Source organism: Amborella trichopoda, chromosome 1, assembly GCF_054954075.1.
Source record: "Amborella trichopoda isolate Santa Cruz 75 chromosome 1, AtrichopodaSantaCruz75HAP2 v2.0, whole genome shotgun sequence".
Lineage (NCBI taxonomy): Eukaryota > Viridiplantae > Streptophyta > Magnoliopsida > Amborellales > Amborellaceae > Amborella > Amborella trichopoda.
Window position 1 is genome coordinate 1683220 of NC_142336.1, and position 26483 is coordinate 1709702.

Here is a 26483-nt window from a genome sequence, read left to right on the forward strand (position 1 = left end):
ATTAGGTTCATGTTCATCTATGGGAAAAAAGTTTGTCTTTTGACTCATATTGAGTTTTTTAGGAAAATCAACGACTTCCAAATCAGTTCTATTGATGTCCCCAACATGAGTTTGATTGTGAGCGTCATGAACAACAACTTCTTTGGGCCCTTCATCATGTGGATGGTGGTCAGCAGCATTAGAACCACCTGCTGTAATTTGGCCGTTAGGCCCAATTGGCTGCTCTTGAGCAGTAACAGTAACATCTTCTGTTGTAATTTGAGTTTTAAGCACATCCCGACTGCATTTGAGCAGCAATGTAAATATCTTTCTCAACTTCAATCAAAGCTTGAAAGGTATTTGGTTTACTAACCATCTCTTTTCTTGTAAAGAAATTGTTTACGCCATTTAATGAACTTTACAACCTTCCTCACCCGTAGGCAACACAACCACCGAATTACCATTGTTATTGATTACACCTTTAAGCTTCGATGAATCCTTTGGAGCAAAGGTGGATATGCATAATTCAACTTTATGTCCTACCTGAAGACATTTGAAACAAATTGATGGAATGAACTCATAAGTGATCTTATGGCAATACTCCTTTACATTAATGTCGAACCATACCTCATTTAAACAAGAGCTATCCAAATCCATTGCCACAGTTTTTGTGGGTTTGTCCAAAAATATGGGGCTTACCCACACTTGACACAATTCGAAATAATATTTCGGGCACCCAAAAAACCAAGGGTAATTTTGAAAGCTTGTTTCAGACTGGTACTGTTTGGTGAGTATGCCTAGATAGATGGATAGAAGGATCCCATTCTTGTAACACAAGGCATTTTTATTGACAAACCAAGGTTCGCCAGTACGTGCTTTTTCCATCTCCTCTTTTGAATGAAACCAAAAGATAAGAAACCCGTCATTCGCGAAGATTTCTAGTTCATACTTCAGTCTCCACATCTTTTGCAACATACCCTTCATGTACATCCACTCAGGTCTGCGCCCCAAGAAATACCTCAGTCAACAATTATCCCATCTCCTGAGACATGAGTCTACCAACTCTTTCTGAATCCCTTTAGCACCAAACAATAATAAACTCCATTCTGAATCCCTTTAGCACCAAACAATAAGTCATTGGACTTATCAGAGTTCTAACAGCTACTGCTTGCATCATTGTTCATCGCATTCACCTTGGGATTTGATAGCAACGATGGGAATTCCTCACCCCCATGGCTCCTTATGTCTTTTGCATTATGATGAATATCAGAAATAGATTTAAGATCCATATTCTTTCCATTAAAATCCCCATGATCATAGGATATCGTCATCTTTTTGCCCTTAGCAGCAGTTACATCAAGCTCCTTACCTTTAGCAGCAATAACCTCAAAAGAAGTACTATTCATAATAGTATAACCACCATTAGTCCGAATCATGAGAGTCCCTTCCTTTGCCTTAGAACCAGACATAGGGGGGAACTCCTCCTTATCTCCAATGGAAGGGCTTTAATTATTAAAAGACAATATTTAAAGCCTTACCTTTGTCTTTCGTCGCTGCACTATATGATAGAGGAACATCAAGAAGACCAGTGTCCTCCCTAACCTCCTTGCCAACAGAACTCTTAGAGGATTCACCTAACAAAAACCCAGTACCTTTGTGGCCAGTTACATTGTCACCAACATAGGACGAGGAAATCATATTCGCAACAACACCTTCAGAAAGCCCATGCATAAGAACATGAGTACCCAATGATATAGCCTCATTAACATGAGTTTCATCATAATTTTCAGCCATAGATGATCCGGAGTTTTGCTCTCTAAACGTAGCACTTTCTTGGATGGAATCACACCAAATTCCTCAATATAGATAGCCATCCGACTAAGAGATTTATCATTGACCTTTATACTTTTTTCACCACCATTCTCATGTGTCAAGTTTGTATGACTATCACGCAAAAATTCATTCACAGTAGCAAACTTAGAAAGCTGAGCATCAGCACCCAAAGAAAGATCATTATGAGCATCAAAACTTTCATCATGATCACCCATACCCTGGCCCAAAGATAGCTCACACGCATCAGGATATCTATTGAATAAGGCAATGAAGCATCTTTGAAGGTGCATCAGCACCTTCGACCAAAGTGCATCAACACCTTAGCAGCATAAGCAAACTCCATTGGTTTATTATTCAAGCACACCTCTTTATTAGCAGTAACACCTATTGGAAGGTATTTTTCATCAACATGGGCCCCCGCTTAATAAAGGCTTAGCAAGTAGTGGAAATTTCGACAGCCACGAAACAGCCCCAGAATTGGCCAAGATCTACATGAGGTTTCTTAAAAGTCTTCTGCCAAGTTTCATCACATTTCGACATGTCTAAGACAGTATAGATTGAAAAACAGCTCCAGCAAAATCGGCCTCTTGCACCGTGAAATGGACCCCTATAACTAGAGCTACATTTTCAGCGTCACAAATTATTGTGGGACCATCTCCATTGGATCCTGCATGGTTTAAAACCCCTAAGGGTCAAGTTTCATTCCAAACAGATATTCCAAGAAGAAGTTATAGATGAAAGAGTGAAACAGGGGGAGTCACACGCTATTCTTGTGCGGCCACCCTGCAACACTATACCATTAAAGGAACAATCAAGACCAGTGACTTTCGATGCTCATATCTCAATCGCCTCATGTCGGATTGCACTCAAATTTGGTGAGCATGTTCGTCTAGTCAAGGCGAGCGATTCGATATATGGCACGCCCCATGACGATTCCCGAGTGCGAAGAAAAGCTAGAGAGAAGTTGTTGATCCGTGAAGAATGTGCAGGAAATTCAGCAGCATCGTGCCTCGCTTGAGCGACCAAATCACACCTCTCGCGAGCCCAATCGACGTAAGGCCAGTTTCATTACTGGTGTAAGGTCTCAGGCCATCTATGACCTGAACCCCGTACATGATGAATGGTCGGATTCTGCACACGAAGCCGACGAACAGACTACAAATTCTGTCTCCATAATCCTTGCTTCCGGTCAAACTTTCAACGTTGCAAAACTTTTGTTCGGACACGGAATCGAGCTACGTTTGGTGCCCCGTGATCATAGCGACATGCTTGATGTGATTCAGCGAAGAAAACACAGAAAAACATCGAGGGACGAACACACTATCGATCCAAAGTTTCAAGATCTGCTCAAAATTCAAGTCACATGATCGTGCACTAAAAACAAGATTCATGGCTCGAAGTTGGTATCAAATCGATCGCCATGCCGAGTCCTACAAGAAAACAATCATCTTACGATCAACTGGACATCGGAATGACCCTGGAACAGTCGTGGAAGAACATGCAAGTCCTAGGGCAACACATGGACTATTCTGAAATTTCACAAGTTGTTAGGAAGGGGCAAATCTGTCATTTCGTACCCTATTTTATAATTTCTTTTAAATAATTTAATCTTAATTTTCAGGAATTAGGGTTACTTTTTATCATCTACCCATGTATGGGGCACAGTTCTATATATACGTACCATTGTTGTACGCAGAGGGATATAGAGAGAGAGAGGATACAAAAGACCTACACACACAAGAGAGAGTTTTCACTTAATACAAGTTTCTCTTTCTTACCATTGTGGTGTTATGCTTGAGAGAGAGAGTGAAGTGAGAGAAACTTCTGACTGGTACGCCTAGGATTGAGGTAAACCTTCTCTCTCTTTTTTTTTCTTTTCTTCTTCTCTTTCTCCTCTCCCCTCTCTTCTCCCTCTTCTTCGTCTGAGTTCCTTGAAGAGGTTGTGCACGGTAGTGGCAGTGCCGTGCTTGCCTCTCCCTTTGTCTCACAAGTCGCGAAGGGTGATGGCAGCGCCATGCACGAGCCCCCTTCCCCTTCTCCTCGTCTGTTGCTTTCTCCCAGTGAAGTCTGTAGACGGCGCTCCCCATCGCTGCCCACAGACGTAACTGTGACATCTCGGTGAAAAACCCAGACGGCGAAGCTCGTTGCCACTTGCGGGAGCCTTCCTCTGTTGCATGCCTAGCATAGAAGGTGATACCTATCACCGTCCGCTAGACGTCTTGGCAACACCCATCGTCGTTTACGAGCTTCCTTCATTCATCCAGTGCCCATCGTCGTTCTCCCCTACATCCCACGCCTATCGTCGTGCGACCTAGGAGAAACCATCGTCGAGTGCCTTGTCAAGGGTCAGCGCCATCCGCAAGGGATATGTCGTTCCTCGTGTTGCCCACCGGCGATGCTTGTTGACGTTCGGACCTCCCCCTTCTTTGCCGCCTCGCCTTCTTCTCTTCACCTATTTCTCCTCGTGCTTGACTGAGGGTCGATTTAGCTTGGCATCGTTGCACCGAACTCGGTTTTGAGTAGTATTGCCGCCGTGTTGGTCCTGTGTAACATGCTCGTCTTGCTGCCACTCCGAGTCGGTGACTTCTGGCCATTATGCTATTCTCGCCCCTCCGTCAAGTTCTCTCCCCCTTTCTATCTTTCATCTAGCCTGGCGCTTCATTGCCTTCTCACGTAAACGTGCATCACCCTAAGACGAGGGTGGGTCCTTCAACCCACTTGTCTTACAAATTAACCATAGAAGTGTTGTGCAGAAAAACAAGAGGATTACAGGTTAAAAGAGGCGATGCCGAACCAGCTCAAGTAGCTGGAGGGGTTTCTTCGTGATATAAGAAGGCGTCCACGCAAGCCAGCTCGAATAAGTCGCGAACCCACCCAAAATTCCTCTCTCATTGGTTGGTATACCTGCCTTTCGAGAGAGCGATCTCAAATCCCGAGACACACCACTAGATCACTTAGATCCGGAGGGTGAGATCGAGACACCTAACCAGCACCGTCTAAAGAGCTAGAGCATTGTTTTTGCTGCAAATCAAGAACGTTGCAACCAACCCTCCACAGCAAGAACAGCTTCGTGAGACTCACCACCATCTTCGCCACACAACATGGATCCTAAAATAGCCATCAAATTATTACCATGAAGCAATTGTAGCAGATCATCATCAATAAGAGCAGCAGATCCACCCCGATCATCTCGGCCAGCCATGGATCTATTACCATCTAAAAGCTTAAACCCATCCTCTCCGCCAACAACATCTATAACTCCACCAATCTTGAACCCAAGTTGCGTGTCCGTCATGTGCGGGCATGGTAATGACGTGAAAACTAGCCTCACCTCCATAACTAACCACCAATTTCTTAGCACCGAATCTCTTTGGAGGAGACGAGTTTGTCATTTGAGGATCCGTTGGCTTCCCATCCATGGGAAGTGCTTCCTCATGGCCAGAGCCTTCCATCGACAGATCAACAAATCTAAACACCATGGCTGAGCAACGCATAAACCTTCATAGCCAAAAACCCTAGTATAGTCGAAAACCTTTTGCATAGTTAGCGAACAATAATAAGAGATAATCTTTCGTTCGTAATCTCCAAAAGATTTATAACTTACCTCAAATCTCTCAAAGTAGGGATAGAAAGTTAAGAATTGGGCCCTAAACCATCTAAGGAGATCTTAAATTCCTCAAAATAGTGATAAGAAATACGAATCTACCCTTTAATAGCCATGGTTCCATTCTGATTTACCCAGCTTGACTCAAGCGGTTCCAAGTAAGATCAAGTTATAATTAACAAAGAAATAAAAAAGATATACCAAATCACACTTAAAAGTTGAAACATTTAACAATATACCATTTAATAAATTTCAAAACGTACAACAATGCAGCATTTAATGAGCTTTGTAAAATTTGACAAGAATGATGGGTTGCTTGAAAGTAGGTCGAAAGATATGGAGAGACAATCAATGGATTAACTCCTAGGTGTGATTTATTGAAGAATGTGTTAAACAATTAAAAGTAAGGCACTTCTCTAATCCGTGGTAAAAGATGTAGTAACAAGTGCTCAAAAGCTCTCTCATAACATCAGATTTAGTTTCATTGCTAATTATAAAATTTAAAGTTTCAAAAATAGTACAGATTATTCGAAGTTGAGACAATCCGTTGGAGGGTTTTCTAGGGCCAGAGCAATTTTCAATAGATTTTTTAAATGTAAATTATTTCTATAATACAAGGTTGACACCTTATATAAACTTTTTTCTTCATTAAATTTCCATAGGAAAAGAAAAATGTGTGGTTTGTGTGAGGTTTCAACCTTGAGTAATCAAATTAAGGTGTACCTCAAAGCTTTGTCATGAGATGTAATTTTAGTGCCGAAAATTCCTAGGATAGGGTGAGAATCTATTTTTACCTCTAATTATAAAATTTAAAACTCTAAAAATAGTTCAAATCAAGCCGATCCATAAACATATGAAAATCTTGAAAATAGACGGTCCAAATAATTTGTTGCAATATGTACTATTTTTAGGACTTTGAATCTCTTTTTTTTCTCCATATCTATACATCTAAATACCGAGATAATCAATTAGATGTTTTTCCAACATCAAACGAGCCATTTTTGAAGTATTTTAGAGGTGCACCTTAATTCTACATTTTAAGGTGTCAACTTTATATAAACTTTTCTAAAATAAAATCCCCCAAATAATCAAAACAATTCCAAGACATTCCAAGTCGAACATATGCACCTCTTGATCTCAATCAAACTCAGGCGATTCTAAGTTAGGCCAACAACTTTTAAAGTAACTATTCAAAGCATGCATTGCAAGTGGTTAAATAATGTTGGAGGGGTACTTCCCAAATTTGTTCACCCGCTAAAAGGAAAAGATATTTAAGGGGAAAATAATAAATATGTTTTCCATACGAGGTTTGGAGCTCAAAAACATTATTATACATATTAGTATTTCAATATTCAAATATCTCACTTTTAAAATGGGACAATATGTTATAAGATGATTCACTTTTGGCATAAAGAGGTCACAATCATTCTTAGCTATCAATTGTAAAATATGATATATTGAAATTTATCACAATATTTGAGAAAATTTATTTTGGACTTTATGCCTAGTCAATGACATATCTTAAACTACCCATTCCACATCTATCAATCAATAATGATTATAATCTCCTTATACGAAATGTAAATAGTCTTATTATATACATTTTCTTAAATAATTGATATATCTTATGTGTACAAGAGAACTCAGTATTAATCACTAAACATTTGGTGGTAGGTATAGAGCCCGTAAATAGTATTTTCAAATGTTATTATCTTTTAAATATTGAGCTTTGGAAAATTTTGGTGTCACAAATACCAAATACTAATGTCTAGTTTGGATTTGATGAGGGGCTAAAATCACAAATCCTGCCTTCGCTAACTTCTAATGAGTAATAGGAAAATGAGCACGGTAGAAACATAATATAAAATTATTCTTATTTTTAATTTTTATTCAATTTTAAATGATAGATATTTTGATTTTAGTTTAAGAGTTTTTAAATTTTTTTTGAGAAAATAACGTGTATATCCGTTATATACCATGAAGTTTTTGTTATTATATGTATACCCATTTTTTCATGATCATAACATTTTTTTAAAAGGCGGAACTATCCTTTTTGGTTTTTGAAAAATCAAAAAATCAACTTTTCCAGTTTTTTAAAAATAAAAAAGTAATAAAATTTCGGTTCTTCAAAAACCTAAAAATAAATGTTGTCATTTCTTTATTATCCGAAAACTTTCATGCTAAAACAATTGTGAAACAACATTATACAACTAGCATTCCTTTTTTTTTAGGGTTCCCACGAAGTTTGTTTCTCTCTCCTACTCTATCACTCATCCTCTGACAGCCTCTCTCTCAAACCCACGAACTTTAACGTATTTGCTCTCTGTCTCGTCGAGATTGGTACATTTCGTACTCCTGCCCTAGTTAAACTATTGATTAAATTTGACTGAATTAACACAATATTTTATCTTTGTGTTGATAGTTGTTATTTATCTTTGAAGTGGATATTTTTTTGGGTAAATATTGAATTGAATAATTGATTTACTTTTAATTTTAAATTGATTTACTAGTACATTGTATTACTCAGTCTCGTCCCATGGGCAAGACCAACTTGCCAGATCTATAATCATTACCCCCATTTGACCTAAAGTTCTTAATTTTGGTTCCAACTTGATTTTCAAACTCATCCTTATTTTCCATAAACTTTCCTAGAGCTTCACTTTTAAACTGAAGAAAGTAAGTGCGTCCATACCTCAATTGATCATCTATTAAGGTAATTATGTACCTCTTGTTAATTACTAACCAGGTGCGAAATTACATGCTGCCGTAGTTGAATTGAATTTCACTTGTCCAATTATTTTTTCATTTGTTCATTAACCACTTTAAATTGAAAGTACGAATAAATTGTTACCGTAGTTGTTATCGTTTGGTTTCTGTTTATAATGAGTGCAATTTAGGTGCCATTAAAATGTTAAAGGTCTTTTAAATATATATTTTTTAAAGGGTGTAGTTTGTATAGTGCTTAGGCTCTAAATAAATCTAAACAATCAAAGTAAAACGTACCTTCAAATAGTGTCGAGAGATGTGGTTTCATTACTGAAAATCTTTACGATACCTTCAAAGTAAAATTTCAACTTTAATTATAAAATTTAAAGCTTAAAAAATAGTGTAGATCTATAAAAACTTAAAAATCTTAAAAATTGACGGGCACTATTTCCAAAACTTTGATAGATATATATTTTTTCTAATGTCCATGCATCTTTACGTCAAGATGATCAATTTGATGATACTAAAGCATCAAAACAACATATTCTAGTGAAATTTTTTAGGTAGGCCCTAGTTTGATTGTTTAGAGCCTCGCCTCTATATAAACTATTTCCTTTCTTACATAGATTCACCCAACATGTAAATATTGTGCTTGGATACTAAAAAAAAACGTCAACCCCCCCTAATACTATCAATATTTATAAAAATAAGAAACAAAACTTGATTTTGTTATTATCAAAATTTCACTCATAGGCAGCCTTCGAGAACAAAAATATTTTAGTTATTTAACAAATAGATATGGGTACGGTTTGTATAGAACCGAGGTTCTAAACAATCAAAGTAAAGTGCACCTTCAAGTAGTATTGAGAAATGTTGGTTTCAATATTAAAAACCTTTGTGATAGCCTTAAAATACATTTTCATCTTTAATTATAAAATTTAAAGCTTCAAAAATAGTGTAGATCGAGCATATATATGAAAACTTAAAAATCTTGAAAATTGACGGTCCAAAAATGCATTATAAGATACACTATTTTTAAAACTAGAAATCTTTTTTTTTCTCATGTCCATCCGCCTTGATGTCGAGATGATCAACTTAAAGATACTTGAGCATAAAAACAACCTCTTCTAGTGAAATTTTTGATGTGGGCTCTAATTTGATTGTTTAGAACCTTGGTTCTATATAAACTTTTTCCTTCCTTAAATAAATTCACCCAACATGTAAATATTGTGCTAGGATATTTGCAGCCAAGAACAAAAATATTTTAGTTATTTAACAAATAGATATGGGTGCCTTTTGTATAGAGTCGAGGTTCTAAACAATCAAAGTAAAATGCACTTTCAAGTAGCGTTGAGAAATGTTGGTTTCAATATTGAAAACCTTTGTAATAGCTTTAAAATATATTTTCATCTTATTTTATAAAATTTAAACCTTCAAAAATAACGTAGATTGAATGAAATGTTGAAAATCTTGAAAATTATCGATCCAAAAATATGTTATAAAATACATTATTTTTAAACTTGAAATCCATTTTTTCTTATCTCCATGTATCTTGATGTCGAGATAATCAATCTAAAGATACTTGGGCATCAAAACGACCTCTTCTAGTAAATTTTTGAGATAGGTTCTAATTTGATTGTTTAGAGCGTCGGCCCTATGTAAACTTTTTCCTTGCCGGTTTAGTGTTATGTTGGATGGAGGGAAAGAACCTCATTATTTACACAATGTTATTAAAAACCTGCACTTTGCAGGGCAATTTCGAGCTTTCTCAGTGCCAAATTTTAGCAAGAACCATAAAGAAACACAAGAGTGTTAATCAAACTCGTCCTGCAACTTTGAAGAGAAATAAAGGAATTTAACTCACGGTGTTGTATAGAGATGAGCCAATGTGGAAGAGAAAACTCGATTTAGGGTTTATCTGATGATAGAAGAGCAAGCTCTAGGCTCTGATAACAGTATCAGGAAATGATGGAAGGGACAATGAGACAGAGAGAGAATTGAAGATTGTTGAAAGGAAGAATGAATTATTGTTTGCTCTCTGTATTTTTAGAAGAAAAACTGCCATCTGCATCGAGGGGAAGATTGCAATGTGAAAATAGAAGAGAGGGCTTCTTGTGAGATGAAGGGAAGAGGTTCAGAGAAGATCAGAAACTTGGGCGAAGAGGTGAGGCCTGCTAGGGTTCATCGAAAGAGGAGGAAGAGGGATGAAAAGGAGATTGAAGAGAGACAAAGGAGTGAGAAGGGTAATGATGAGAGAGAAAGGAATGGTGGGGTTTTATTGCCGTCAATGAGGAACAGTTACATATTGAAAGAGAACGGGGTGGTAGTTTCTCGTTACTTTGAACTAAAAACCAAGGGTTCAGAAAATAAGTTATCAGTTTTCACAGCGGCCGAGAAGGCTGGCTGCCCTGTTTGCCCTCTGTATTCCGAGAAGCAGAACCCACATCTGCGTCTAGGGGAATATTGTAATATGAATATGGGAAAGAGGGTTTCTTCTGAGGTGATGATCAGAAGCTTGGGCAAAGAGGGGAAGGCCGCTATGAGGAAGAGAGATGAAAGGAAGATTAAAGAGAGGGAAAGGAGTGAGAAGGGGAATGATGAGACAGAAAGGAATGAAGGGGGATTATTACCAGCAAAACGGAAAAGTTACGTATTGAAGGAGAATGGGGTGGTAGTTTCTCCTTACTTTGAACCAAATATCAAGCACTCAGAACCAAAACAAAAGAAGTCAGCAGTTCTCCAACATTTGCGTCAAAAGGAAGATTGCGGTGTGGATATGGAAAAGATGGCTTCTTCTAAGACGAAGAAAAAAAGTTCATGGAAGATTGGAAACTTACGGGAAGAGGCGAAGGCTGCTAGGGTTCCTCCAAATATGAGGAAGAGAGATGGAAGGGATATTAAAGAGAAAAAAAGGAGTGAAACAGAGAATGATGATGGAGTAATGAATGATATGGTGTTACTGCCATTAATGTCGAAAAGTTACATAGTGAAGACGAACGGTGTTGTAGTTTCTAGTTACTTTGAACCAAAAAAGGTAGATTGCAGTGTGGATATGGAACAGAGGGTTTCTTCTCAAACAAAGAAAAAAAGTTCACGGAAGATCGGAAACTTAGGGAAAGAGGTGAAGGCTGCTAGGGTTCCTCCAAAGATGAGGAAGAGAGATGGAAGGGATATTAAAGCGAAAAAAAGTAGTGAAAAAGGGAATGATGATGGAGTAATGAATGATAAGGTGTTACTGCCATTAATGTCGAAAAGTTACATAGTGAAGACGAACGGTGTTGTAGTTTCTAGGTACTTTGAACCAAAGGTCAAGAATTCAAAGCCAAAACAAAAGAAGTTAGCTATCAAGAAGTCGGAGCAAAAACAAAAGAAGTCAGTAGTTCTCTCAAGGGCCGAGATGCTTAAAGAGGCATATAAACGCAAGTCCGCTGATAACAATTGGGTTCCCCCGCCATCACCATTCGGCCTCATGCAGGAGAAATATTACAATGATCCGTGGAAAGTCTTGGTTATTTGTATGTTTCTGAATAAAACGAGCGGAAATCAGGTGAACCATCTATCTATCTATAAGCTATTTATTGTCATTCTCTAGTGCTCTATAAACTATTTATTGTAACTCTTAGTACCTTGCTTGCAATACTTCAGTTAATTGGTTGGTATCTTTGAGCTTGTTGACAATTATTTGTTAGTTTTTGGATTTCATAGATTTGTGTGTTTATTTACTGATGGTTGTTCAATCTGCTTATAAACTGAATGGTGCTTGTATGGAAAACTTTATTTTTTATTGCGGATTTGCTTGTGCCCTTTTCGGCAAAAGGGATGGCTCACATTAATGTGGATGAACTTGAAGATATTGTGATGTTTGATTTTTCTCATTTAACTAAGTGGGCCAGCCTTACCCACTATCTTTTAGGGTACTGAAAATATTTTGGAGTGTGATAATAAACTGTAACGATAACTACGCAAGAAAGAAGCAACCTTACAAAAATTGAAAGAAGAATCACTTTAACAAACATAAAAACACCAAAGCATTTATCATTGAATTAAATTCAAAATGACCAAAGTAAAAACAAGAAGTCCATGGAAGAAAATCGAATTACACACATCAAATTAGTAGTGTTACTAATAAAATGTCAGCCAACCCCAAATAGCTGGGATAAGGCTTTAATGATGATAATGACTGTGCTCAGCCTCCTTTCACTTCACTCGGCTGATTCTGACTTACCATGAGGGATGCCCAGTCCAGCCTTGTTGGTGGCCATGCGAGCTTCTCGCCCTTGAATGAGACATGGGATCTGGTTCAGTTTCCGCCTGATAAACAGGCTATTGGCAGACGTTGGGTCTATAAAACAAGGCTGATGGATCAGTGGTACAAGGCATGCCGAAACAAGAACTCTATGTGAGAGTCGAAGCTCCAAAAGGGAAATTAGGGATTTTTCTGACGAGAGACAATAGTGTTTTTCCCTGGAGATGGAAAATTCGTCCACCTGGTCTTATCAATTTGCAAATTCTTCCTCTAGTAGTTAAAAGAATGAAATTGGCTGATATCATGACGATACTAGGTAGTAGAAATATCATTTCGGGACGCTCCTTATGCTCGGTAGTCTCGCAACTGACTACCTTCACTAATGGAGCTGCGCTTGCTTACACCCTCGGCAAAGGAAAGAAGCAAGCCAACTCACTTGTCCTATGGATGTATTCTCGAGTGATCGTATGACTCTATATGACACTCAGACTGACATAGAAGTGGAATTACTGACCTATGGATTGAGCGATCCCCACATTCTTCTATCACGATCGTTGAACACCTCGCTTGAGTCTTGTCTCATCCCAAACAGATTGATCGATGGATTGATTGACTGACCGACTTACTGAGCGAATTTAAATTGTTATAGTGGTCAACAAGCTCATGTTTGCCACCGCCTTTTACAATGGGGCGTCTGCTGAAAATGGCGCCTTCTACCTCTGTTCCTATTCTACTTTTCACCATGGCTGGAGCCGCCTATAGTGTTAAAGCTATGGAGATATCTTTTTGTTCCTATCGGGTTTTTTGTGATGATGCGCCCTGCGTATAGTGTTTGGCACTCTTGGCAGATGAAGCCTTATTAATGCGTAGCATCTTCACAGTTTCTTCATTGCCAATTAGCCATCATCATGTCTTGAGTGTGAAAGTTCCAACTGGAGTGCATCTCTCTAACACAAGGGATCTATTTTCCAGAATGCTGGTTAGACCATGTGATGTGGTTACTATATTTTGGTTTTCAGTATGACTTATTCTGTTGGTTAGGAGGTATTTGGTGGTTTGCTCAAGTTTTGATTTAGGATTTGGTATGGGTGTTTGAGGTTTGTTACTTCTATTGGTATAGGGCAATGCAGGATTTGTTTGGTGTTTTGTTTTGCACTATAGTTCATGGGATGAGGATAAGGTTATTGATGGTATCTAGCGTTGAGCGTGGATTGTTCCATGGGTGGTCGAGGTTCTTGAGAGGATAGATGTAGTTTTTTGGAGTGTCGAAGTCACTTTAGTTCCTAGTTAGCTAGAAAGGGTCTTGTTCTTGGCAATGGTGGCCAGCCGGCTCATGATTTCCATTCCAAAACCTAAACCTCGTTTAACATTGAGTTGTTTGCAATGGTTTCCCTGAAATATCGCTCTTTCCAAGTGGGCGATGGGAGTTGTTAAATCATGGCTTTCTGATTGGAGAGTTGTGGTATCACGCACGACATACAATGGTTGGTATCACATATTACCTAAAAAAGGCATATAAAATAGCTTTAGACCTCCCTAGCGAACTAGCGGGGGATAAAGATATGTCCTAACCAGTGTTTAAAAAAACGCTGAGTCGAACCGGACTCGCCCGGTTCGACTCAGGAATCGCGAGTCCGAACAGTGAATCAGCGAGTCCTGTACGGAATTTTTTTTTTTTTTTTTTTTTATTGTTTTTTGTAATCCATGATAGATTTTTTTGTAATACTTGAACGATTTTTTTGTAATCCATGATCGAATTGTTTTTTTTTTTTTGTAATCCCTATTCGAATTTTTTGTTTTTTTTTTTTTTTTTGTAACCCATAATAGAATTTTTTGTAATCCATGATCGAATTTTGCTAATCCATGATTGAAATGTTTGTTTTTTTCTTGTAATCCATGATCAAAATGTTTTTTTTTTTTTTGTAATCCATGATCGAATTTTTTGTTTTTTGCTTTTTTTGTAACCCAGATAGAGTTTTTTGTAATCCATGATTGAATTTTTTGTAATCCATGATCGAATTGTTTTTTTCTTTTTTTGTAATCCACGATTGAATTTTTTGTTTTTTTTTGTAATCCATGATCGAATTTTATGTAATCCATGATCGAATTTTATGTAATCCATGATCGAATTTTTTGTAATCCATGATAGAATTTTTTGAAAATTTGTGATTTTTTTTTTTTAATCCATGATCGAATTTGTTTTTGTAATCCATGATAGAATTTTTTGAAAATTTGTGATTTTTTTTTTTAATCCATGATCGATTTTTTCGAAAATTTGTGATTTTTTTTTTTAATCCATGATCGATTTTTTTGAAAATTTGTTATTTTTTTTTTAATCCATATTATTCAAAGAGAAAATGAGAGAGATGATGATTCTGAGGCCACCCTAACCCAGCCATATTATTCACATATCGAGTCCCATCAGCAACAGTGTAGGGATGAGCACGACAGTGCAGGCATGAAGGATGGACAATCTTCGGGGATTTTAGATTGGGAACACAACAAAACACTAACACTCAGGGATTTGGGAATAGTTAGACGCCTGCTAATATCGATGATTCGTTTTTAGATCGAATCAATGAATTGTTAAACGAATTCAATCAATGGCACCAGCGTGACCAAGAAGAACAATAACGTCGTCTATCATTTTATTTTTAGATCATATGTTACTAATTTTATGCTCTATTGTAGTCCATGTATGTTGATATACTTATTCCATGATAATTATACGTTTATCCTTTTGTGTGATGTAAATTAAATGCTGAATGGCGGTTCATGCAGGGAAAAAACATATCAATATTCGCATATTCATTCAAAAACATGAAAATTCTTAATGGAGTACCCTCATTTCTTATTGAATTCCTAAAAAACAATATTTATAATGAATTTTAATAATTTTTTCGGATTTTTTTTAAGCTTTATTCTGACCGATTCACCCGATTCCCGATCCGGATCGCCGATTCGCCGATCCGGATCGGTTTTTTGGAAGCCCGATTCGGGTCACCGATCCGTCTTTTAAACCATTGGTCCTAACAAATAGCTTTAGAACTCCCTAGTGAACCAGCATGGAATAACAAGATGGTTTCTGTGCTTTCACATGTAACTTGGATGGTGAAGTGGAGACCTTAATGCTGGAGGTGATCAAATGTAAGAGCCTTGTCAATCACCGCTGACCAATCGAAGTAAAGAGCTCTAGGACCATGTGCGCTCCAAATTAAGTTAGTGGGGGGAAATCACTTACAACCATTTGAAATTCAAAATAAGAAGGGATAGAGAAATACCTAGGTGACGCAACAGACCAGACCAGTATTCTCAAAATGCAAGGGACCACACTCTATTATTCCCATGGATGTAAATAAACTCTAGAGATTAAGTATTTATTTTTGGCTTAGTTCAAGATAAGTTGAAAGCTCAACTTTTCACATTCCTCGAACTGTCTCTTAATTTTGGGCTCTTCATCCCAGAGGCTCCTCGTGGCTTAAAATAATCCTGTTTGAGAGTATCACGTTTGATAGCAACCATGGTGATACCAGATTAGTCTTAATTTTGATAGCAACCATGGTGGCCATGGTGACCAAAACAAATTCTTCATACCATGTATCTGTTATTCTGGCCATTGGTAAAAAGACTAGGATTCTCAATAGTATTTGAGCATGTTTATCAAAAAAAGAGATTTTTAGATGGACCCTTGAAGACTATGCTGGTAAACATGATTGACAAAGGAATACGAGATTGAATGGTGCTTCATTCTACAAATGAATCACATTGACTAGTGAGGATGTCTTTCATCCCTATTTGAAGTGGGTGCATTTGCCAATTTCCTTCTCTCTATTATATTTGCGCATGTGTTTTGTTTTATTTCCTAATCGCTGTATATCAGAAGCAGGTGCCTTAGCTAATTTTATCAGACTCAGTCCAACATTTAGTGATTCACGAACATTGCAAACCACGTTATGGAACTTCTTATGAAAATGAATTGAAATGACTTCTGGGAAAGTAGATAAAAAAGAAACACGGAATTGCCCAGATATTGTAGAGGAGATGATCACTGTATACTCAAAGTGCTGAATTGGTTAGAACATAGACAGAATGAGATTAAGGGCTATGAGAACATTCAAATCTAAATCTAGTTGGTTTTATGCCTGTGGTACGCCTTTTGTGTACTTGTTGATTGATCCTTATGCGTTCAAAGAACCTTTTTGCAATTTTGATTTTCATGCCTTTTGTTTAGATGTATGGTGGACAGCTCTTCTAAATAAAATTCTGAATTCATGATAATGCAAGAGGTTGGCTTTCTTCATGAACGAATCTGCAATACATTGGAGGTGCTTTAAACTAAAAGTAACTAATGCTAGTCTTAGATAATATCCAGTGTTCATCGTACATTATTATCTTAATTACTTCCTTCAGGTCTTTTTGTTTAACGTTTTATTACCTAGAGTTCTTCAATAGATGTCAGTAATAAAATGATTCACCGGGCTTGAAATTGAGATTGAATTTTTCTTGAAAAATCTGAAGCTCCTTTCTTCTTTGAGTGATTTATGGCATGAATATAAGATTCCTCCATCATATTGGATTGCTTTTTTATTGTGAAAATGACATGTGATCTTTTATTATTTTCTGGAACATTAAGTTATGGCTTATTTGTATGTAAGTTTGGCTTTTATCAGGGAAAACTGCTGAGTATCTTATAATATTAAGTTTTGCTCTGTTTCATTTGTCTAGGTTACTCTTTGGATTCTATATCGTTGAGAGCATAGTATTCTTGAAGCCTTAGGTACTTTCGATTCCACTCTCTCTCCTTCTACGCCCACCCCCCCCCCCCTTCTTCTATGCTATGAGTGCGTGCATACATACTGGTGATTGGGCAGGTAGGTGTATGTACAAGTGTGTAACCTCTCTCTAATATCCCTCAAACATAAGTGTGAATACTCTCCATTTGCAAAATTCAGCCTATCTACAGCTAACTCTACCATCAGATCTACCATCAGAGTTCAAAATAGAGTCATGCTTGAAAAAAAAAACAAACGGAAGTGTTCAAAATAGAATCACGACTAATTCAAGCTAAGGCACTCTATCTCTTGCTAAGTTATGGACTTCCTCATTTGACCCTTCCTAGAAATGGCTAATTTCACCTGAAGCTTTCCAAGATGATCCCTGATGCAGGACATGATGTTTCTCATTTTTTGAATATTTTCTATTAAGTTTTAGCAATGTACTTTTTGGATTTTAGTGTTCATCTTGAGTTTTTTTTTAAAGATTTTAAGGATTTTTTTTTATTTTTTTTAGGATTTTAGGGGCTGCGTGGAAAAGCAGTTAGTCCTTGTGGTATAACTTCTTTTAATAGGGGTAACAATATCAATACAAATTTTGTTTGAATTATGACTTCTATCTCAATTGTAATTAAACTATCTTGGGTTCTAAGCGAGGTCTTTAATTATAAGTAAGGTTTTTATTAGGGTTTTTCTTGCATATTTGAATGTTATTTGTTTTGAGAATCTTGGTTAAAGCATAGATCTAAGAAGCTTAGCCTGTAAGCTCTATCATTATTTTCAAAAATTTTAGTTCTTTGATTTATTTCTCTAAAACCTCCACTGCGTTAGTTGGTTCAAAATAGGCTAATATCCCAAAGTGCCCTAGAACAGGTGCAAGTCATGGCGATGGTTTCTAGAGGAGGTCGAGGTGGTTGTGGTCAAGTTAGTGGGTACATTATGTAGGAGGAATTAAACGATTTGAGGAGGATTGATGAACTGGTGTATGGGGTACATAAAAAATGTTCAAATCGAATGAAGTTCGAGGAGATGATGGATGATGTGTATCCAACCCTCTGGATGTTGAGTCATTCATGACAATAGTGGATAGGAATCCGATTGCAGTGATGGTCAGGTTCTACAGATTTTAAGTCACCTCATAACCAAGGGAAAGGAATCTCGCTATATGCATGGATGGGAAGACTTTGTTCTTGTCAAATTGTTTACAAAATCAGCATGTTACTGGATTAGGACTGACCACCAATCTTTGACATGTACGAGGATTTGAATTTCATGAAGAGTACAAGCGAAGTTGATTATATGGAGAATGTGGCAGAGGATTTTTCAGGTGAAGATATAACCAAATTTCGTGGATGAATTGATCTTCAATGACGAAAAATATGAAAAACTCCAAGGAGAATCAAGAGGTGAAGTTGTTGGTTTTCGATCATGGAATCCAGTGCCCATCATGGAGAAGCTTTATGTTGGGGTTATGTGGCCATTTAAAGGCCTTATGAGAGCCTGTAAAATTATGACTATAGTGATGTGATAACTCCAGTGGGAGCGTAGTCTGGATGGACGGTGTGGCATGGTCCAAGGTGGACTATGAGGCATCGCAGATGTTGTGACTCACCTGAGTTTTAACAGGCTATGGCTCTGGTTGATATTTAAAAACCTGTTGGCCAGAGAGGACAAGGGCCAAATCTTCATCATTACCATCACATGACAAGTACACTAGATAGTTGTACTGGAAGCAGAACTCCAGGAGAGGGTGTGTGTTGTGTACATGTGCCGAAGAGATATCTCCCTGCAACATTGGATTGTGTTGGAATGACCCATGAGGTATTGTGCTAGAATGGGGCTTGGACTTGTCATCAAGGAGGAACTTGTAATCCATGGGTTAGGATCGTGTCTCCTTCATTTATTGGCTGACTTTGATTGTCCAAGCATGAACCCCCGCGAAGGACTATGGGTCATGGGAACTATTGGATCAGTTTGAGAAGATGACAATGAGATGTGGTTTCTAGAAGGGATGGAGTCCTCGGTATATATGTGATATTCTTAATTCTTTGGATCCAATTCCCATTAAATCTTCTTAAATATGTTAAATATATTTCTTTATGTTTTAATTATATTTTAGATAATTAAAATGTGTTTTTAGATCTCTCAGGATATTTTATTTTAGTGAAAAATATTTTAAATAAGGAAAAATTAATTTTCTGGATTTATTTAATTCAAAGAGAGAAAAATATTTATTGGTTTTCTAAAATTCTTTTTATTTATCTAAAATTCTTTTTGGGGTGTGGGGACCCATTAGGTAGAGGGGCGTGGGGCCCACATAGCTCACTATGTGTGGGACACCGCATATATTCCCTTCTTTCTTTTTAGTGTGTGGCTTGTGATGGAAGCCACCTACGTGTTTTGAAAATGAAATGGACATTTTATGGAATAAGGTTGATTGATTAAAATAGGAAGGCGTAGAGATTAATTGAAATTAGATTTGTAAAGACATAGTCTTTTCTTTTCACAAATATTTAATGGGGATAGGATTATGAAAACTAGGGGCCGTCACTTGGTGTGACGGTAAAAGGCTCGGATAGCCAATGCAAGAGCACGGGTTCGAGTCCTGATATCGACCACTTTGTGCATAAGCCAAAGGTTAGGGCCATTTCCAATCCACCCCTCCCGGGATCCTGCTTAGGAGGAACCAGCACCAGGTTACGGCCTTTTTAGAGTTATGGAGATTGATAGATAATGGTTCTAGCTCATTCCTGTAATCATGATGGCTGATCTAAAAAATGAAAAGCTAAGATCTCATCACCCCACAGGTCTTCAAGATTAAGTCTCATAATCATGGCAAAGCCCTAGCCTCATCTCTATGACATTCTCTATGAGGGTGTATTCTCTACACTTGTGAGATTGGATTGGCCTCTCTCTCTCTCTCCCGTTGGCAAGTATGCGCCATTGTCTCTCTCACTTGTTTCTCTCTTCTAGTTAGGGTTTTGAGTTGCTTTGAGCCTAGAGTAAACCCTAAGGGGCATATGCCCAAGTCACTAGAGGGTGGTTATTTGATCCCCTTTCTCTTCAGGCACTTCTGATGTCTCCTCCTTTTACCAAAACCTTAAGTCACCGCAGACCATTTCAGCCTCACCCGCCTCTATAGTTGCGAAAGAATGGCTCTCTTTCATCCCACTAAAAACTTCATGTGGTCAATTTGGGTAGCTCTCTCGGGGACAGCTCTGATTGTCGACCAACAACAACGAAGGGGACTGCCCAATGCCCATTCCTAACTGGTGTATGACGTGCACAGCACAGTGCAGTATGACATCAACCAGCATCTTTTCATCCACTGTAGCCTAGCCTGGGAACTGTGGGGAGACCTCCAACTATTCAACTGGTCCTGGGTGACCCGTAGGTCGGTCCCCCACCTTTCGACCTTTTGCAACATCTCCCTTGGGCCAAATCAGGCATCTTGCTTTGGAAGGCGTCTGTTGCTGTGGAATGAGAGAAACCATAGGCTCTTCCGGGTCAAAAGGCTCCCCTACAAGTCTTGAGGGACGGCATTGGAACCATGGTGATCTTTTGGGGAAAGAATTATAGCCACCTCAAGCACCTTTCCTTCTTGGACTTCATCGAAACTATGAGGCCCTACTCTTCATGTGGCCTACCTGCCACCCTTGCACTTCCTTATGGAGACCTCTGGAACCAGGTCAATCTAAACTCAATTTTGAGGGTAGCTCTCCAAGCTACCCGGGACTAGCCAGCATTAGGGGTATCTTCAGAGACCACGAAGGATGCTCCCACATTTCTCCAAATCCATCTACCAAGCTGATGCCACCTTGGCGGTAGCTCTTGTGCTTTTGGAAGGTCTCAGGAATTTCAATCCCCTATGGAGCCCAATCTTGATAGTGGAAGGAGATTCCAAAACTTCATCACTTGGGCCTCGTGGAGACTAGCACACATTTTTGAAGAAATTTTCGATTTAAGTAGGCCTTTGCACATCTCATGGGTTCATATTTGGTGCGAGGCGAATTCCGCAGCCGACTCACTCACTAAGGAATGAGCTATTCAGGTAGAAGACTAGGGAACCTTTTGCTTTCACTCCTCATGTGCCTTTTCCTTTTGATTTCTGTTTGTACATGGTTGTATAGCATTTTTTTGGATCTGGCCACCTCCCAGATGATTTGTATAGAGCTCCTGAGTTTTGGGCAGCCTATTTTTTGTTACTCACACACTTTCCTTACTCAATACAAACGTTAACCTTTCAAAAAAAATACAGTCCAAATAGCTTGTTGCAATATGTACTATTTTAAGGACTTGAAATTCTTTTTTTCTTTTATTCATACATCTCAAGGTCAAGATGATCATTTGGAAAATTTTCCAACTTTGGAACATTTTGTTCTACTGTATCTTTGAGGTATGCCTTACGTATCATATAAGCTTCTTGCAACCTATATATATATATATATATATATAGGAAAACACTACACAACGCCTACAGGCGAAAATGAACAGTGATTTCACCTACCCTCATCACCGTCCAAAGTTCATCGCGCAGTTACAATTGTCCAGTAGTGTTTCATTTTTCATTTTTTTTTTTTACAAATAGAAATGACCTGAAATTTGAAACATATATTCATAAAAAATAGGGAAATCTTCGAAAAATATTGGAAAAATATTTTACATGAAAAAATTGACCAAAATACCCCTGAAAGGTTTCAAGGGTATTGTGGTCAATTTTTTTTACGGATAATTGTTTTATATTTTTATTAGATGTGCCTCAGTAAGATGTACATACCCTCCAAATTTCAGGTCATTATGATTTGTAGAAAAATAAAATAAAAAATAAAATAGTACTGGACAATCGTGACCGCACGATGAAATTTGGACGGTGATGAGGGTAGGCGAAATCACTATTCATTTTCGCCTATAGGTGTTGGGAAGACTTTTTCATATATATATATATATATATATATATATATATATATATATATATATATATATATATATATATATATATATAGGGTGTGGTTTCCATAAGCTTGCAACCTTAAACAATCCAACTAAGGTGGACATTCAAGTTTTATCATAATATATAATTTTGATGTAAAATGTTCTTAAGATTATCTCAAAATATATTTTAATATCTAATTATAAAATTTTAAATTTAAAAAATGGTTAAAATCAAGTAGATCTATAAACATGTGAAAATCTTAAAAATGGACGGTACAGATACTATGTTGTAAGATGCACTATTTTTGAGATTCAAAATCTTTTAATTTTTCATAGTCATACATCTCGATGTTGAGATGATCAATCACAAGGTTTTTCAACATTAAAATAACCTTTTCGGATGGATTTTTGAGGTGCATCCGTTGTTCTACATTTTAAGGTTGCGACCTTATATAAACTTTTTCAATATATATATATATATGGAAAATGTTGAGATTAGCTCACTAGTTCATATGAACATATGAGCCCAATGGCCTAGATTGAATCTGGGCCGTTCTGACTATCACGACCTCAATTTGTGTTTGAATTTTAATTATTTTTATACAAATCCAAATAACTTGAAATTTTAGGCAGCCATTCTTCTCATCAAGGCACATCTAATAAAAATATTTTAAAAATAATTCGTAATAAATAAATTGACCAAAATACCCCCGAAACGTTTTAGGGGCATTTTGGCCAATTTATTTCTTGTAAAACAATTTTTGGTATTTTTATTAGATTATCCTATTTTTGAAGAACACGTTTAAAATTTCAAGTTATTTGGATTTGTAGAAAAAAACTTAAAATTTAAATAAAAAATGAGGTCGTGAACGTCACATCAACCTAGATTCAATCTGGGCTATTGGGCTCATATGAACTTATATGTTCATATGAGCTAGTGGGCTAATCTCAGCATTTTCCTATATATATATATATATATATATATATATGGATATTCTAAACTTCAGAACCCTTCAAATTACAAAGGTTGAAGATGTAGAGAGTTGTGAAGGGTGGATTTATTAATTTTGTAGTCTATTTTTTAAAAAAAGTTTCTTTTGTGGGGCAATTTTGTAAATATTACTACAAGACAAAGGGTACTTTTGTCATCTCCATAAGGGGTAAAATTGAAATTTTAAATGAAAGACAAGAGCACTCTACAAATAAAGTTTCAAGATACTAACTTTCAAACTGCCATTGTACTTTTGTGAAAATTTCAAATTTGCCATTGCTTAATAGTAAAGTTACCTATTTAAATAATTTTTTAACAAAAAAGTAATGAGTGTTTTGATAAATACACCCATCACAACCCCTTCTAACTTGAACCTTTGTATTTTGAGGGGTTATTAACTCTAGACAAGCCCATATATATATAGGAAGAGACTCCACAACGCCTATGGGCAAAAATGAATAGTATTTTCACCCATAGGCTCATCATATTCTAAAAAAAATCTGACGGTGTACGTTTTTCAACCACCACGGACCTAGCATGTTCATGGCAGTACCGTCACATGCTAGGTTCAACACGATCAAAAAATCACACGGAATCGCAACGGACGGCGCGTCGTCTATTGCGATGGCGAAACACTGTAGCATTTCGCCTATAGTTGTTTTTAGGTTTTTCCTATATATATATATATATATATATATATATATAGGCCTACTGAGACACATTGTAGTTCAAAAGTTTAAAACAATAACTAATGGTCTCCTTAACCACCATTGCTAGCAATGGGCAGCTGACATGAACAGTCTCTTTGCACAGTGTCTGCTTTGACAGGAAAATTTGTGCATCAGTTGGTCGAAGTGCGGTGCAATAAGGGCTTGTATTTTGTAAACCATGTAGGTCATAACATGGTTCCTATGGTTGCGTGTTTTTATGTGCACATATACATTCCTTCTGTATTATGCAGCAAATCAATTTTCTTAGTACTTAAAAACCATTCACTCTGTGGTTATTGCATATGTACTCTTACTTGTGTCTATGAAATATTTTCAGGAATGTTGGGGTACAATTTGATTAAAAGGAAAGAATTTATCTGATTTTAGTGAAATGGAATTAAAGAGACTTCAGTTTTCAACATGGTTTGCTTGGCTTATTGTTTAGGCAAGAGAGGTTCTTTCTGATTTTCTCAAGCTATGTCCTGATGCAAAGGCAACCACCGAGATTGCTACTGAGGAAATAACCAGGGTGACACATTCCCTAGGTCTTCAAAGGAAACGAGCTGAGATACTTCAACGCTTCTCTCGAGAATATTTGGATGATCACTGGACACATGTCACCCAGCTTTATGGCATTGGCAAGTAAGTAGACTCTTTTTTCTTTTTGAATGATTAGGGAACAAAAGTGTTCTTGATGGCTATTCTTTTCTTTTCAGCCTATGGAGGGTTCTAGATGTATACTACACTATTAAGTCAGTTTAATTTGTGCAGTTCAGATTTCCGTTAGTAATAATCTCTTAGTAAATTTGGACCTTTTCAATTAGCGAAGAAAATTTGGACCTTTGTTTCATAAGAGTATAGGGTTTGATTCATAGTCGCTTGGTGAAATGGAGATTTTTTTTGTTTTTTCTTGTTTTCCGCTCAAGTCTGCTGTTATCTACACAACTAGAAGATCAGTTCATCTCTACCTGTTCTTGTTGATATTGGAAGTCACGATGACATGTATCATATTGTTGGTATGATGCTTGTCTCCTTATATACAATTGACACATACACATCTCCAACATATGTGTATGATCAGATTGGAAGGCCTCTTACAAGGTATTGTGAATGTTCCTCCCAGAACTGTTGGATCTCACACATCCCGCTTCTTTTGATCCTCTCATCCTGATAATGTGAAGACCTGATGGTGGTGGAACTAGCAATACAATTGGTGGGAGTTCCCTTAGAAGTTGTTCATTCGCTCTCCAATCTCTTCAATGTATAGGTTGCTCTCTTTTATGATGTGTGTGTGTGTGTGTGTGAGTGTTTGCACAGATCTCTCTCTTGTGTGCGTATGACAATGATAGAAAATTCTTTGAGGAATCTAACTGGTAAGATAAAACAATGAAAAAAGAAAGAAAAGGAGGCTCGCCTGTTTACCTATCAATTTAAACAAGAGAACAGAGTGCAAGAAAAAAGTGTGTAGCAATTAGAGTGAAGTTTTCCTTCTTGTTTTGGTTCTTGTTTCGTTGGCTAGGTATGCAGCTGATGCATATGCGATATTTTGCACGGGGATGTGGAAGGATGTTCGCCCTGATGACCACAAGTTAAATGACTACTGGGGTTTCCTTTGGGAATTGGAGAGGGCATCAAACGAACAAGTTCAAGACTGTTTGTAAGAACTCTCTTACGCCTCATTTCGGATATGGCTCTAATGGTAAGTTATTGGTGGTCTCCAATTCTGGTTTTCTTGTGCCCCATGTAGTATATGATTGTGAAGCTATTAGCTATGGGTGAGCTTTGGTTTTGTTTTGCCCTATTTTGTATGTGATTGTGAAGCTGTAGGTGGGCACAAATGATTTTATCGTGCACCATTTTTGTACAGTGTTATATAAAGGTGGTTCCAAAATTGATGTGGAGCGAAGGCATCCTGAATTTTTAGACTCATTTTTTAGATCTTCTCTACAATTCAATGTGCGTTTGAAATATAGCACCAACATTATATCGATACCAGCATTTCCATTTCTGTAAATATAAGCACCTTAAATATAGCAACATTTCCATTTCCATTATATCAATACCAACATTTCCAATTCTGTAAATATAAGCACCTTAAGCACTGATTTACATTGCTCCATTTCCAACATTACACCACAAGCACCTTGTAATTCACCATCAATATGCGGATTGCAGAAATCAGGATGTGTGGATTGCCATAATATTTATTTGGAGGCACCTATCGTTTGCTCTAGACCACTTTGGAGGGATATTATGTGGTATGAGTTTCATATGCATAATATGCTCATAGTACCAGCATTGCATTATATCAAGATATGATAAGTTATAATACTATTTGGTAACTAGTCTAAACCATTATGCTTATACAAGAAGTGAGAATTCCATAACAATCAAATCAATATAGATAATATGATTTACTTGCATAAGAGTGGTTGAGCCATTAAAATATCTACACATAAAAAGTAGCAGCATTTTTGAGGGAACGATACAACTAAGTGAGGGTTGTAGCATCTCAAGCATATCTATTTGTTTGTTCAATATTTTCAAAGAATTGCAAATACCAGGTTGGTATTGATGCATATGATGCATCTGAGAAAATGGTGACACCAACGTTCTCTAGGTTTGCTTCATATGCCATTTTGTAAAATTTAGCCTATCACCATGAGTGCTTGATAACAGTCAACTTAGCATCACGGTTACTTGATCCAAT

The 26483-nt window shown here is 37.2% G+C and overlaps 1 protein-coding gene across 6 annotated transcripts; it reads left to right on the top strand.

Moving 5' to 3' along the window:
* The first annotated feature begins 9728 nt into the window (after window positions 1–9728).
* Window positions 9729–25664, top strand: LOC18425223 (DNA glycosylase superfamily protein). Of its 6 annotated transcripts, none has more exons than XR_967180.3 (4): window positions 9729–11669; window positions 17094–17145; window positions 24219–24415; window positions 25293–25664. XR_967180.3 is itself a non-coding variant. In XM_006829789.4 (3 exons), the coding sequence occupies exons 1-3, from the start codon at window positions 10242–10244 to the stop codon at window positions 25432–25434; spliced, it is 1767 nt and encodes a 588-aa protein (XP_006829852.1). In that variant the 5' UTR covers window positions 9729–10241; the 3' UTR covers window positions 25435–25664. The 6 variants fall into 6 exon arrangements, 3 of the variants coding, with proteins under 3 accessions (XP_006829852.1, XP_020517612.1, XP_020517613.1); XR_016058635.1 differs by lacking the exon at window positions 17094–17145 and adding an exon at window positions 24855–25040; XR_016058747.1 differs by lacking the exon at window positions 17094–17145 and having other exon boundaries at window positions 24111–24415.
* Window positions 25665–26483: the final 819 nt, after the last annotated feature.

Excerpts from the sequence above, each read along its gene's own strand:
- LOC18425223 (XM_006829789.4), top strand. The coding sequence starts at position 10,242 with ATGAAGGGAAGAGGTTCAGAGAAGATCAGAAACTTGGGCGAAGAGGTG. Across the intron at positions 11,670-24,218 it reads ATAAAACGAGCGGAAATCAG|GCAAGAGAGGTTCTTTCTGA; the intron begins GTGAACCATCTA and ends CTTATTGTTTAG. Across the intron at positions 24,416-25,292 it reads CAGCTTTATGGCATTGGCAA|GTATGCAGCTGATGCATATG; the intron begins GTAAGTAGACTC and ends TTCGTTGGCTAG.